General features: G+C 36.7%; 1 protein-coding gene across 6 annotated transcripts in view; it reads right to left on the bottom strand.

Annotated features, from left to right (window-relative positions):
- NTNG1 (netrin G1) overlaps window positions 1-15,692 on the bottom strand; it is a 292,209-nt gene that overhangs the window by 22,378 nt on the left and 254,139 nt on the right. For 3 of the 6 annotated variants that reach the window (XM_081949289.1, XM_081949292.1, XM_081949290.1), the window contains one exon: window positions 10,184-10,321. The exons of the other annotated variants lie outside the window; for them this stretch is intronic. In XM_081949289.1, coding sequence (XP_081805415.1) covers window positions 10,184-10,321 — 138 coding nt within the window. The remainder of the gene's footprint in view (window positions 1-10,183; window positions 10,322-15,692) is intronic. 6 annotated transcript variants of the gene reach the window in all.

The raw sequence follows: 15,692 nt of genomic DNA on the forward strand, positions 1-15,692 counted from the left end.
ATGGCAATTGCTATCAAGCAGTATGTTTTATTTCATGTGCAAAAAAGAAGACTCTATTTCTTCGTAAACTCATTTTACATTTTTATTCCAAGCTGTTGCTGATACAGGTGTATTCTGTTGCTGATTCAGCTATAGCCTGCATTTAAATATTTATTAGTAAGTTATCAAGTATTACCTATTTAAATATTACAAACCAAAAAACTGAGGCTTCTTGTTTATTTTTTTCATGAAATTCTTACTACACTAATGCTATAAACTGCCAGTTATTCCCAGGTATCATTGATAAAGTTGATAAACAAAGGTGCCTTTGAGTATCTATTTTGTAATATGTTAATCACCCTTGGGAGTCACCAAAGTATTTTTTTAGTGGAGAAAACATTGCATATAGTGCAATTTTACTGTATATTTGTGAACATTCTCATGCTGAATACAGTTTTGTGTAGGTCTATCAAAACTCTAAAATAGTGGTATTCAGTCTCCAGATAATTCCTATAAACTTATACCCAGCATAGCTACTGTGAAACTTACAGTTCTGGAAATCATTAATGTAGAACTACCTTGGAAGAAAATAGTATTAGAAAATTATGAGTGCATTCATGCGGCAGTCCCCCAAAACTGGCACAAAGTATTGGGGGGGAAATGTTCAGAAAAGAAGTATACATATATATTATATAGTAAATCTTGAATATTTGAACATTCCATGAGATAGACGGTTTCAATAATTTAGAAGCTTATGCTATGCATGAATTCAAAATTGCACACTTATATTTTCTAGATTGCAGAAGCAGTTGTATTCCTCATGACAAGAGCATGCTATGGTTGTATATTGTCCAGCAATCTTTCAAAAGGGTAACATAATTTGTTTATTAATTCTTTACAATGGCTTAATATATGTAATGGCTTCTAACTTGTGATTTTATATGTATTCAAGACTCATTGAGGGTAAAAAATATTTAAAGAAAAGAAACTGTCTCTCTCAGTGGTGAGATTCAAAATGTTTTACTACTGGTTCTGTGGGCATGACTTGGTGGGCATGGCAGGGGAAGGATACTGCAAAATCACCATTCCCTCCCCACACCAGGGAAGGATACTGCAAAATCTCCATTCCCACTCCACCCCACCAACCTGCTTTCCAGCTCCGTTCTCCTGTGCAGGGCAACAAAAGAAGACCCAGCTGATCATCTGGGACTAAGGAGGCAGCGAATAGATGGAGGTGAGGTCAGCCAGAGGTGGTATTTGTCAGTTCTCTGAACTACTCAAAATTTCCACTACCGGTTCACCAGAACAGGTCAGAACTAGCCGAATACCACCTCTGGTCTCTATGTTGCACGGAAAATGCAAGTACGGTGACTTATCACAATTATTAGTTTGCTTACCTCCAAGATTGTTCCCCAACATACTGAGGGAAGAGAACAAGACATGGCACAACACAAAGCTTCATAGAAGTTCAGAAGAGCAGCAGTCAAAAATAAATAACTTCAATAAAGCAAAAATGAGTAATTCAATATCAGGCCTGGATGGCCCATTTTTCTTGATAATCACAATACTTATTTCTTTTAACATCTGAAGGAAGAGTTGGGTACTTAGTATGAAACTTGGGCTGTTGATCAAGCTCACCTCAAAAACTATAGATGTCTGATTCAAACCCCAACGTATTTGTTATTGGGATATAGTATCAAGGACACAAGGTGCCCACATCACCAATCTGTATAAAAATATTTTTAAATAAGCAAAATCTAGCCTAATCTGATAGTGTATTTCAAGGTCTCAGGCAGGAAAGTATATTCCTCAGTTCAATAAACTGAGATTACCCTACTGAGAGTTGAAGAATGACTTATCCTGCAGCAGAATATGGTGTCATCTAAAGTGGACATGAGAAGGACACAAATAAATCTATGTTTATTCCTAATCTATGCCTGGATATATCTAAAAAAAACCACCCTGCCTTTACTGCAATGATCTCGGTTATTGTATTTCAGTATGGTATAAGCCATTACCTCACTCATGGCATACTATCATGATTGAACTTAGTGCAATAAAGTTGACAGATGACATTGTAGAAAACTGGTCTTTATAATTCACTTAAGGTCTATAGTACTGCTTCACTGGCTCAGACATGCATTCCTCCTATGCTAGAGTCAACTTATTGAACCAGCCTAAGGGGCGTATTCTGTAGTCAAACTGCATTAGGCCATCACATAATAACTTCCATTAAGTCTGTCTTCATTTGAAAATGTAATATCACTTGACCAACTCTCAAGTGGAACTTTTAGGCACAATCATAGTAGATAATTCAGCTGCCAGATCTTAGAACAACATCTTGGGTAGTTATGTTCCTGTTGACTTGGGTTACAATGGGCTAATAAAAATGCAATTTTCTACATCATAAAAACTGCTTCATTAATTTGATTCTTAGCCAAATAAATTAAGGTTGCTATTATTTACAAAGAGATCAACTGGAAAATAACTTCTATCAAACAAACTCGTAACATTGTTTTAAGGATTATTATTCAAATGAGCTGGGTACTTTAATGAACCATCATGTTTACTATGTTTATTTCCTATAAAGTTCTCTATTCCTCCCCATTTCCTTTTCAACATGTACATAAAAAGATTTTAACAGTGTATAATTAACATCTTCATGTTTATTTGCACCATGTATATACACTACATACAGTACCAGTCTATAGTTTTTGAGGCCAACAAAATGTATAAGAGAACTGAACTAATAACTACAGGGATGAATTTCCACTGAACATCCATCAGGTTTAGGATAACCAAATGCAGAAAAAGGATAAGCAGTACAGTATAAAGGGAAAAAAAACTAAAACCCCCAAAAAGATAGGAAGAAGATGGAAGAATATTTAGTTTACATTATTGTATTCACCATATCTCTCCACATAATTCTATCCTTACAGCCCATCCTTTCTTCCACCATTTTCATATAGATAATCCTCATTAGGTAGCACAATTTTATTGTTAAGCAAAGTGGTCACTAAGTGAAAACTGCAACTATGTTTAAATTCTTACTTCAATTTTCCCTTGCTTTCCAGACCCATGAATGTCATAAAAGTGAACAAAGACTACTTGTACATCACTTTGTATACAGTCTTTTGTTCTTTAAGCTTCTTCCTTTTTTGAGCATTTTCTCAACTCCCGCCAGCCATGACTTTGCACTTCTCTTGACAATTTATTTTTTCTTCACATATTAAAAGCTATCGGAGAGCTAGCTATGAAGATCAGGACTAGGAGAAACTTTCAACTGGACCTATATGTCACACCTGCAAACAAAAGGGGGGCAGGGGTCATTGTGAAGGTGCCTACAACAATTTCCCTCACTATCACAGACAGCTCCTTCATCTGTTCCAGGCTAGAATTCAAAGGTCTAATAAACCAAAGTAAGAGGAGAATAAGAGGTTGTTGTTGTGGCCCGCCAGTGGCCAGTGGAGCTGGTCACAAATTCAGACAATTAGGAGGTTGGGGAGGAACATAGGCCACTCTTAGAATCTGGGGAAGGCTCTGATGAGTGCTCTGTGTTGGAGGCAGAGAGAGGGCCAGAGCCATATGCCAGTTTTCAGCTGCCTTCAGAGTCAGATATCAGTGAGTCAGATGAACAGCTGGAGCCTGTTCCCAGTGTGCACATGTGCAAAGTTGTCAGATGAAGAGAACAGCTAAAGAACAGGGGTTGACTTGGGAGTAAGGCCACAAGTGGACAATGAACGACTTCCTCCCAGAGGAAATGAAAGAGGAGCAAAAGGAGAGTGGAGTTTGCAGGAGACAATTAGTTTGCTTAATTGGCTCATGACTCTCCGAGACCCCTTGCCAAGTTTTGCAGATATCGGCCTGGCAGCTCTCTACACCAGATAAAGTCTGTAACTGTAAATCCTCCCTTGAAAGACTTTGCTGTATTTGAATGAATAGAATTCAGTAAATTAATAAAAGCATTTTTTGTCGGGACCAGGAGTTTGCTTCATGCTCTTGGGAAGCCTTGGTCAGAACAGATGTGTCATAGAGAGCTCATGAGGAAACTTTGGGAAGACAATTTACTCCCTGAGAATGCTTGGAATACTGATTTAGAACCAAATAGCATTTGATATAACCTTGGAGAAAAAAAGTATTAGTGAACCTCGGCCTATCAAGAATGAGCTTTCTTGGATGTCAAAGTACTCTGTTATATACATACAGATTCCAATGAAGTTGGAAGAGCTTTAATGACTTTGCAACTTGGTGATCTTGAGGTCAGGTCATGCGATCTTAAGAGAGCAAAGTTTAGTTATCTAGAAGTAGGGATTGGGTCTCATACCTGCACAAGGTTTTTTTTAAACAATTAAACATTTACAGGAAATCCTTGACAGTTCTTTTAGTGACTGTTGGAAGTTGCAACAGCACTGGAAAAAAGTGACTTTCTATGACCATTTTTCACACTTATGACCATTGCAGCAGGAACCCACATGGTCACGTGATTTACATTTGGATGCTTGACATGGGGTTCATATTTATGACGATTGCAGGATCCTAGGGTCATGTGGTCACCTTTTGTGATCTTCTGGTAAGCAAAGTCAATGTGGAAGCCAGAATCACTTAACAGTGGGGTTACTAATTTGACAACTGCAGTGATTCACTAAACAAATGTGGCAAAAAAAGTTGTAAAATGAGGCAAAACTCACTTAACAAATTTTTCACTTAGGAACAGAAATTTTGGGGTCAATTATGGTCGTAAGTCAAAGACTATTTGTATTTAAAATTGCATTTTGTGGGAATGTTTCAGGAGTCCAACTATTCCTGATTTCAGAGTGCTCTTCAGAGGTTAGTGGTCATGCTTTCCAGATTTTAATATGGGTTTTTAATATGGGAAGCTATTACTCTGCTCTTATAATTAAATGGAACGTAACAAACTCTTAATTCCTTCGCATAATGTGTAGTAAAAATGAAATACCATTTTCACTTAAAAAGTGAATGCAGAGTATGTACAATTGTGGTGTTTTTAAGTGCTACTAACTGGAATCCTTTAATAGTATTATGTTAATAGTTTCAAATTAATCTGAAATCTTCTACAAATTCCCTCCAGATGAAGCTTTCAAGCGGATGAAGCCTGATGATTTTCACTGTCAATCTGTAATACCAAGTGAAAAACATTCTCTGGTTCTTCATTTGCCTTGAAATGTCACTTTGGAGAAATAATTAATAGCCTGTGTGAAGTCTCGCTCTAAGTGTAGCAAAGGAGATACATTTGTGATTAGTAATACTAACATCAAATTAAAATAGAAAGAAAAATCTGAATCTTTCCAAGGCGGGGAAGCTGCTGTTTACTAAGGGTGTCAGAAGGGGAAAATATTATTACAGCTAAGAATCAGCAAGATAATAGAAATAGCACTTACAGTAGTCTTATATATTGCTTCATAGTGCTTTTACAACCCTCTCTAAGCGGTTTACAGAGTCAGCATATTGCCCCCAACAATCTGGGTCCTCATTATACCCACCTCAGAAGGATGGAAGGCTGAATCAACCTTGAGCTGGTGAGATTTGAACTGCCAAACTGCAGCTAGCAGTCAGCTGAAGTAGCCTGCAGTACTGCACTCTAACCACTGCGCCACCTCGCCAATTTTGTGTAAGTGGAAAAAAAATGTTAGTCAACTAAACTGAACTGAAATCTGGCAGTGCAATACATAGTACAATACATAGTACAATTTATCAAGGCAGCAAACTAGACAGAAACCAATGTTTGGTTTCATTTTTGTGATGCAGCAACACACCAGATAACTCTTGAATTACTACATGTTTCTGAAGTTGTTGTTTTGTGCTCTGACAGAAAGCCTTCTCCTTGCAACAGCAGATCCATCCCGGTTTCCTAATTTGGAAACACAGCAGCATCTACTTGTTCCTTAGCAGGAGACTTTTATACATACAGAAATTGGTCGACAAGCCTGGGGAAGTCATTGGGGCCCACAGCCAAGTTCCCCTGTAGTAATGGAATAGTTCTGATCATGAGCTTAGAGTATCTAGACTGCTTCTAAATAATGCCACTGTGTGGACAAGCATATATGAAGCAATTCTAATTGAAGAGCTTCTTGGGAAAATCATCCCAAAAACTGGGTCTTCTCTGAAAGATCATTTGACAGAAGACAGAACCAAGACATTTAAAGTATCTAAATCTAAAATGTTCAAGTGAATTAATGATTTTGTTAAGGAGTCAAGGTATGTAACCACGTTCCCCTCTGTCCTGTAAACGTATAGATTTATTGTCTACACTTATTGATTCTCTACTGAAATATGATGATGATGATGGCAAAGATACATTTTCTTGATATAACTCTCTACCCTAAATAAAGCAAAACTCAGGTGACGTTTGCTTCTAAATGATATGCTTGCCTAGGTAGTACATGTTGTTTCCTAAATTACTGCTTTAGTTTTAAAATTGTTATATTTTGGTAGAAATGTCTTATAAGCTTCTGGGAGATCTTGCATCTGAAGTTGGGAAAAACATTTTTCTTTTAATAATAATTCTATTAAGATTTTAAAAAAAGATAATGCAAAGATCATACAAAAGAAACAAAACTGCACGAAAGCAAAAAGGTAAACTCCCATTTAAGAAATGGATTTTCTCATCATGCCAAGTTCATAATCATGTCACCTCCCCTTAATTAACAAATATAAAACTCCTCATCCCATAACTCAATTCTAATGGTAAATCAAGTAAGTAACATCTCCTTGCCCAATTATCAGCAAAAAGTCCAAACTGAACTCCAGAATATTAACAGTAATCAACACATATAAACCTTAAGATTCCTTGTCTCAACTCTTAGTTGTAAGCAAAGCCCCATTTAGAAGGCATAAAAAGATCCCAGTAAACAAACAAAACATAAAGATTTTTGCAAGAAAACCAAAAATAATTTCTCCTTTAAAAAAGACAAGCACCAAAATACAAAAATTTTCCATACCAACAATTCCAAAGAAAATCACTCCAAATAGTAACAAATGCCATTTAAATAAATGTTCCATATCTCACTTCTGGGATGCACATTCTTTACAAGAAGAGCTGGTGTTTTTTATTACAACCCCCCCCCCCTAAACAACTGCATTAACTGATGCTGGATAATTGATTGGGATCGCAAATTGGCCAGGGCTGGTTATAAGATGAGTGGCTAGATTAATGTTTTAAATAAATAAATAATGGTTTCGCTTTGGCCACCACTGGGATCAGGATCAAGGGTCTGCTTTTCAGTCCTGAGGGAAGATTTCTTCTGGGAATCTTTATCTCACATTAAAGAGATGTTATTGCTGGGCTGGTCTAATAATTTCTGCAATTGCATAATAAATTTCCCTCAGAAATAGATAAAGCTGAACATGAAAAAGAGTTTATTATCCAGATAAATCCAGGACTAAGTAATATGATACTAGGAAACAGGACTATATCTTGCAGATGCTGCATTGTTTGACGTGCTTACTAATCTGTGAATTAGAAAGTCTCTGCTTAGTAACAAATATGTGATATTTCCATGTTTTAAGAATGGGAGTACTCTATACACCTGCAGACACCCAAATATCAACCCAACTAGTTTTTTTTGGTGCTTGTGATGCTATCTGCCACTGTTTATAATATGTATTATATTAAAATAATTTATTTCAGTGTCTACTACAGAGGTGGCATTCAACAGGTTCTGACCAGTTCTAGAGAACCGTTAGTGGAAATTTTGAGTAGTTTGGAGAACCAATAAATACCACCTGTGACTGGCCCTGCTCCTATCTATTCTCTGCTTCCTGAGTCCCAGCTGATCGGGAGGGAATGGGGATTTTGCAGTAACCTTCCTGAACAATTGAGAATACAAGTGCAATTTTGTTCACGTTAAAAAGTTCAAAGTCAGCAGTAAACAGCTTTATACTTTACAATAAATATTATTAAATAAATTGGTAATCATTTCAGGGGTCCAGATTAAAATACACATTTCCATCTGTGCAAAAAGACATATCAACTCTCAGCATGCTAGAACAGATGCTTTCAGAGTAGAATAGTCTGGGAAGTACATAGGGGGGTAGGCCTTGACTTATGATCATTTGTTTAGCAACTATTCAAAGTTACAATGGGATTCCTAGAAGTGACAGATACTTGCACTTACGACTGTTGCAGTGATCCTATCATGTGATCAAAATTTAGGTGCTTGGCAATCAACATGTATTTAGGATGGTTGTGGCATCCCAAGGTTATATGATCACCATTTGCAACATACCCAGCTGGCTTCTGACAAGCAAAGTCAATGGGGAAAGCTGGATTATGATTAACAATTATGATGATTTGCTTAATGATCACAACAAACGAGGTCATAAACTGTGATTCATTTAATGACCACCTCACTTAGCAAAGAAGTTCTGATCCCAATAATGATCATAAATCAAGGATTACCTGTAGTTTTAGAAGCATCCATATCAATTCAGAAATCATACTTGTTTTCCTAAGAATTCATTCATTGATTTACATTTCTGCACAAGCAAATCATTATAAGATTACCCAAAAGTTGTTCATGAATAATTGTGCATAATATCTTATTGTTATTTTAGAAACTGTCAATGGAAGAGTCTGAGTTTTTATCTAAAATCACCTATTGAATTATGGTAGAGCTAAGTTTTCATTTGGTTACTTCCTGCTTTAAATCATATATTCCTAGTCTTAAATGACATCAACTCTTACTTCTTCTTACTGATTCCAACCATTATGCAACCTTTGCATTCAAGACAGATTAAATTTGCCTGCACCCTCTTTTGGAGGATGACTTGCTCATCAGTCCTACATTTGGCATTGCAACTGCCTTTAGTCATTGTTGCAGATCTAAGATGCATCCAAAGAGATGAACATGAAGAAAAGAGTTGAATATCTCCTAGAAGATGAGGAAGATTCAAATGATAACTACACAACAGAACTAATGAGTAGCCATTAAGTATGAAGAAAGAGCACAAGTAAAATAGAAATGAAAATATATTAGCATACAACATGCAGAACATCAGATAAAAAGCACATCAAATTGCAACGTTTTTCTGATAACTCACTATGATGAGCCAACCTTAATGTTATCTTAACAAAATGTTTATTTGTAATTTAGCCAAGACAACTTCCATTGTGAACTTATGGAATTGATGTATTCTAACTGGATATACAGTTGAATTTTACCTACCCGAAACTCCATTTTTCCTTCTATTTCTCAAATAGCCTGCTGATGTGTGTGTGTGTGTGTGTGTGTGTGTGGTGCCCCCCCTTGACTGTGTTGTAATGTAAAAACACTGGCATCAACACATGAATGGTCATCCGAAATTTGTACAGTGCATTTTTATTACTTCCCACACAGTTAACCATAGTTATAACTTGGGAATAGCTTACATATTCCTTTCTACCCTTCCCATTCTTCTTTTCACTAAAATTTCTCTTTTTCCTTCCTAGCATTTCCCAGAATCAGCTTCAGGTCGATATAATTAAGTAAGCCCTGGAGCAGTTTTACAAAAACCTGCTTCAGACATTGCTTTCAAACTGTAGTCAAACTTTGCCCTGAATCTGATGAAGACTTAGTAACTACGGTTGGGAGGTTGGACAAGACAACATCAACGTGGGTTCCCCTTGTTTCATTAGGCACTTTTGGAAGCAATAACTCTATATTACCTGAAGCAATTTGAACACTGTCAGATTCATAGGGGGGAAGAGAAGCAGATAGTAAACAGAACTACACCCAAACTAAGGGCTTAAGTGAGAGAAATAGATTAATTCATGACTTCCAATTTCCAGTATCTAGGAAAAGGTAAATGCAAAAAGAGAAATTGCACATGCATATTAGTATATCGTGTTTATGTTTCTGGTATGCATTTGGAAGCAGGGCACAAGAAGTATAGCTCATCATAGTTCCATTGACTAGAGCTGGCAAGACACCAACACGTGCTATTTCCAGTTCAACAGTGCTCCAAGCATTAGCAGAAAGAAAGAAAAGGGGCACTTGCACAGCATATTGAAACAAATGGATTGCATAGCCAATTTATTGCCTTTGTTGGAATGCTCTCATTAGACTTCAGATTCAGGCAGGATACATTTGGAAAGCTCGCTCTTTTTTAAAAAAATAGTCTGGCCTTGGGGGCTGAGCATGCTGGCACAGGGAAGCACAGGCAGCAAGGGATGAGGGGGGGGGGCAGAAGTAGGGCAATTACTTACATTGACAACCCTGGTTGTGCCAGTTATATCCCCGCAGACACTTATCACACTTAGGCCCTGTTGTTCCCTGCTTACACTCACAAATTCCTTTTTCATTACAGCGATCATGGACTGAGCCCAAACGGTTACAATTACATTCTGCAGAAACAAGATAACAAACATAAACTCAGTGCCAGGGGCACGTGGTCATAAGTAATGCATCACTGAAATGGGTAACAAGATTCACTTTCTAAATATAATGCAGGGTTGAGGTGTTTTAGCTGATCCTGAGTTTCATTAACTTCAACCAGTATAGCTAATGCTCAGTTATGGCCAATGCTGAAATATAATGGTCAGTATTATATAGTTCAACAATAGCTGTAGGACCATAGATGTCCATCAGCTATAGAAGACCATTTAAAGATGATGGAAAGGGGGGGAAAAGCATGCATGAAAGTCTCTTCTTAATCAGTTTGCAATATTCACCTTTAACTAAAGGATATAGATCCGTAAATGAGCCACATTATGAATTTAAGGTGGATCCCACCAATCACAGCATTACAAAACCATAACCCTTCCTTCTTTCCTACAAAAGTGAAGGGATTAAGATTGAAAGAGAGAGGGTGGGGGGAAGCCTGATGATAAATTCCATGTTGCACTTTGAAATTAAATATGAATTCCTGTCTGTAAATGCTGGCGAGTTAATTAATGAATGATTTTCATGATGGAATAAGAAGATGGTGTAGAAATAAAACAAGGAATGAAGTCACTGCTGTCTTCAAATATTATTAACTTTCCAATTTGATCTTCATGTTTTAAAGATTTGTTTTAGCTTGGCATTTCAAGAAACATCAACAGATCATCAAGTAAAGTACATTTTAAATGATTAAAATAGAGAAAGTAAAGTTTCCTCCTCTGTACATATTGTAGTACTGAATAGTTTCTGCAGGTAATGAAAAGATACTTTAAGCATTTCCAGAATAGTCATTCTTTATAGCTACAAGGACTAATTGAATTTATTTACAGCATTTTAGTGTTTAGAAATTATTGACACTGGATTTTGGATGATATTATTATTATTATTATTATTATTATTATTATTATTATTATTATTATTATTACTACTACTACTACTACTACTACTATACGATTGTATCACAGCGGCCAGTTGATTCGCCGGATTTGGCGAATATTATTATTATTATTATTATTATTATTATTATTACTATTATTATTATTACTATTACTATTATTATGGTTTGTCCCACAATGAGCCGTATGTTTAGACTGGATTTGGAATTTTTATTCACCTCTTGAGTGCTTCCCAAGGATTGATTTATTCATTTCTTTATTTATGTCTGCCGCTACAGTCTCCACATCCTTCCATTTAAGATTGATGTTTTTCAGGTCTTCCTGTAATGTTTGGCACCAGGTATTCTTTGGCCTTCCTCTTTGTCTCTGAATCTCTGGTGGTATCCAATTGATTATGGTCTTTGCTGGATGTTGTTCACTCACACGGAGCACATGTCCAACAGAATGCATTCTTCATTCAAGGTTATTATTCTTATTAATATATTAACATTTCCTACCTTGGAAATTTGAGATAAGTAGTAGTAGGATTAAGATTAATGTTTAAGAAGATTAGTTAGCAGGAGTTTAGTTCAAGTCTAGCTTTTCTGTTATTAAACATAAACACATTGAGGTGGACAATGTTTGATCTTATACATATTTTAAAAATAGCACTTCTCTAATTAAATATTGCATCGGTCGCAGCACTTTTAATTTCAGGTTTAAGAAATATATACTCATATTTGGTTCACCTTTTACCTCTAAATATCTGAACAATCCCACCGGAATAGCATAATAACATAGGTTTGCTGTTAGATCAACCCTGGTTAAGGGTTGCCATAGTAAGGCAAGCCACCAGTGAGATGGAAGTCAATTTTAGAGGCTGATTAGAGTGCTCGGAAAATGGCACTCGCTTCTGAGATGATGCCTAATGGCCCAGAGACATTGAGGGGCAGAGTACATGATTGTTGCTGGAGGTGGGGTGGGAAGCAGGAGACTTGAGGAGAGAGTGGACAGGAGTGTGATTGCAGCATCCTGTGGTCAGTTGTAAGAATGAATGACCATGGGGTCTGCAGTTGCCATAACTTTGAAACAGAGTCATATATACCCTTTGTGTGGCCTTTGTAACTTCAAATGGTTGCTATGTGACCAATCATGAGGTTTACCTATATATTACACTTTTATCTGTTCTTTAAATTAAAATGTCCAGGCACTTGTAACTTTTCCTTGATAATTCTGGTTTCTTTCTTCCTAAAGATTTCCAATTCCATAGTAAGTTATCTATAGTGACTAGAACTATACACATTATTCCATGTGGGGCACTCATAGATATTTTTAAAAGAAGTTAGCAATAATGCTAAAAGTGACCCTTTCATAAGTAGCCTTTTAGGAGGCTATTGGTCATTCCAATGGATGTAACAAAAGTTTGCCTAAATATCTTTTCCTGTTTGATAATGAGAAATGAGATTTGATTTATGGCTGTAAATTCCCAGTCCCTATTGTCAATAACTGCAACATTTATCAACTTGCTGTACTGTTTTAATGCAGTTTGAAACAACAGAATTATTTTTATTGCATCTTCCCTAGATCAGTTTCCTGTTTCATTTAACTCTTGTTATTGGTTTTTCTGGAATTTTTTTCTTTAAGAATTTGATTTTGATTGCAAATACTCCTGTGTGGATAGAATTTATATTTCAGGGTAACAATAACTTTGCCTACAGTTATTAAATAGTAAGATCCCAAAGTACGTATTTCCTTTGAATTCATGCTGTGTGAAAAGCATTATTACTATTATTGTTTTTTAAAAAAATATTGTTCCATTTGTTCATTTACTGCAATTTGATTACAAATCAGCAAGAGGAGAAAAGGAAAAAGAAGAAAGCTAAAAGGTGATAACTCTAAACTGCAAATAGAAAAAGCTTAAGGAGAATTTATTCTAAAAAGCAAGTATTACATGTTGTGCAACTTTTCAGACTCTATGAATTACGAATGACACTTACAATATGTGATTTGAGAGTCACTATAAATTCAGAATAACAAGGTAGTACAGGCTCGTTTAGATATCTGTCACTCTACACTACAATTATGGGGTAGTTATTTTTATATAACCTGAACTCCCAAGCACAAAACTAAAGGCAAAAGAAAGGTTTTGCTCAGGTCTTTTCCAGTTGAAGTAATGCTGAACCACATAATTATGCTAAGAATGCTGATTGTCCCTTGGGTTTTTCTAGAAAGGATGCAACTAGCCAATAATTTAAAACAAGCATTAATGTTAGGGTGGCTCTCTCTTTTAAATTTTTGTTTATAATACTACAATTATTCTTTCAACCATGGCTGAAGATAATACTTGCTTTTCAAGCAAAAGCATTTTAAATTTTTTTTCTAAGAGCCAGTTTAGTCAGATTTTAGGAATTGTGCAAACACAAACCTGCACTGATGCTTCTTTCATGGCTTTGGACATGCACAATGCGAAAGCAGCTTCCCCCGCTCCTCCGGACACCCTCTGGAGGCGTCAGGGAAGCCTCTGGGCGGTCCCTGAAGCCTCCGGAGCACTCAAAATGACCCTCCGTACTCGGAGGATCGTTTTGAGCACTCCAAAGGTTTCAGGAACCGTCCGGATGGTCCCTGAAGCCTTCAGAGTGCTCAAAACGATCCTCCGAGCTCAGAGGGTCGTTTTGAGCGCTCCAAAGGCGTCAGGGAAGCTCCGGGGAGGTGGGGGAGGCTCTTTTGCCCTCCCCAGGCTCCTATAAAGCCTCTGGAGCCTGGGGAGGGTGAAAAATGGCTTTAAAAAAGGGTGAGCCCAGCTGGCCAGCGTGCGCATGCGCGCTGGCCAGCTGACAGGGCAGCACCTCGCGTGCCCTGACAAATGGCTCTGCGTGCCACCTTTGGCACCCGTGCCATCACTGACTTAGGCAATAGAAACTACACCACGGGAACTGGATTTAAAGTTGCAATCCATCTGCTTGGAAATCTGAACAAAATGAATGTGTGCAAATAAAACTATCATAGTGAAGGATGATAAAATTATAAAAATGTATATTTAAATAATATTTCACTATTTATATGGCCATGTACATTTTATATTTTCACGCACTCCAAGTGGTTCTTCAGCTTTTAATAAAGTTGTTTGCTTAGATGTTTGTAGACACATACATGCATTATGATGTTTTTTGATCAGACACCACTAAATACATGACGGCTATTTTCACTGAAACTTACTAAAGGAATGTTGCAAATATTGGATTACAGATTATAATTTAAGTACCGCTGTATCCCAAAGGTCCTAAATTTCATTAAAGCATAGCTGTATTAAGGTTTTGAGGTAATTTTGAAAACTAGTTCTAAAAATGCAATCAGTGGAATTGCTGAGAATAGTTACTATTTTCCTGAACATTTCTTTTTTCTTTTATTTATTTGCTAAACTGAAGTATAATGTTGCTTATTGCCTTGGATAGTGTTTACTTTAGGAAGGACATGTGCTGATTGAGGCAAAGTCAGCATTCTCTTGACTCACAAATGAATTTAATCAAGTTCAACAGGATTTATTATCTATTAAGAATCTTGGGATTTCATGATAGAACATCACAAATCTTTGATATATACTCAGAAATGCTAAGGCTTAAAGGGAATTATCAATGCCATGATTGCTGACTCTGTTTATTACAGGTAGTGCTTGATTTACAACACTTCATTTAGTGACCATTCAAAGTTACAATGGCGCTAAAAAAGTGACATGATCATTTTTTCATGTGACCCTTGCAGCATCCCCATAGTGACGTGATCAAAATTTAAATGCTTGGCAACTGACTCATATTTATAAAGGTGGTAGTGTCATGGGGTCATGTGATCACCTTTTGTGATCTTCTTACAAGCAAAGTCAGTGGGGAAGACAGATTCACTTAACAACCATAACACTAACGTAACAACTTCAGTGATTCATTTAACACAGGGGTGTTAGCATGGCTGGCTGGGGAATTCTGGGAGTTGAAGTCCTCAAGTCTTAAAGTTCCCAAGTTTGGACACCCCTGATTTAACAACTGTGGCAAGAAAGATCGTAAAATGGGCAAAATTCACTTAACAAATGTCTCACTTAGCAACAGACATTTTGGGCTCAATTGTGATCGTAAGTTGAGGACTATCTGTAATAGCTTCTATTTTTGGTATAAGCAGATCTATAGAGAAGGCAAATGAGCTATGTGGGAAAGGAGGCACAAGTCAGAATACATCATCAGAAATAGAATGGTTTTGATTAGATCTAAATCAAAATGCTTCAAGTTATGACACAATTGCATCTTCTATTACCTTAAATGTGAGGCGTGTCCTCACATTCAACATTACTGAGCTTGAATACAATTAACTATTTTCTCCTATTGCTAGATGAAGGTGCATTTTTTTCCTGCTAAGAGTTAGATAGCCAATAAGCCCCACTTGTATTAGTCAGTATTAAGTAGATGACTCTTCT

This window comes from Natrix helvetica, assembly GCF_964273705.1.
Source record: "Natrix helvetica genome assembly, chromosome: 3".
NCBI classification, from domain to species: Eukaryota; Metazoa; Chordata; class Lepidosauria; order Squamata; family Natricidae; genus Natrix; species Natrix helvetica.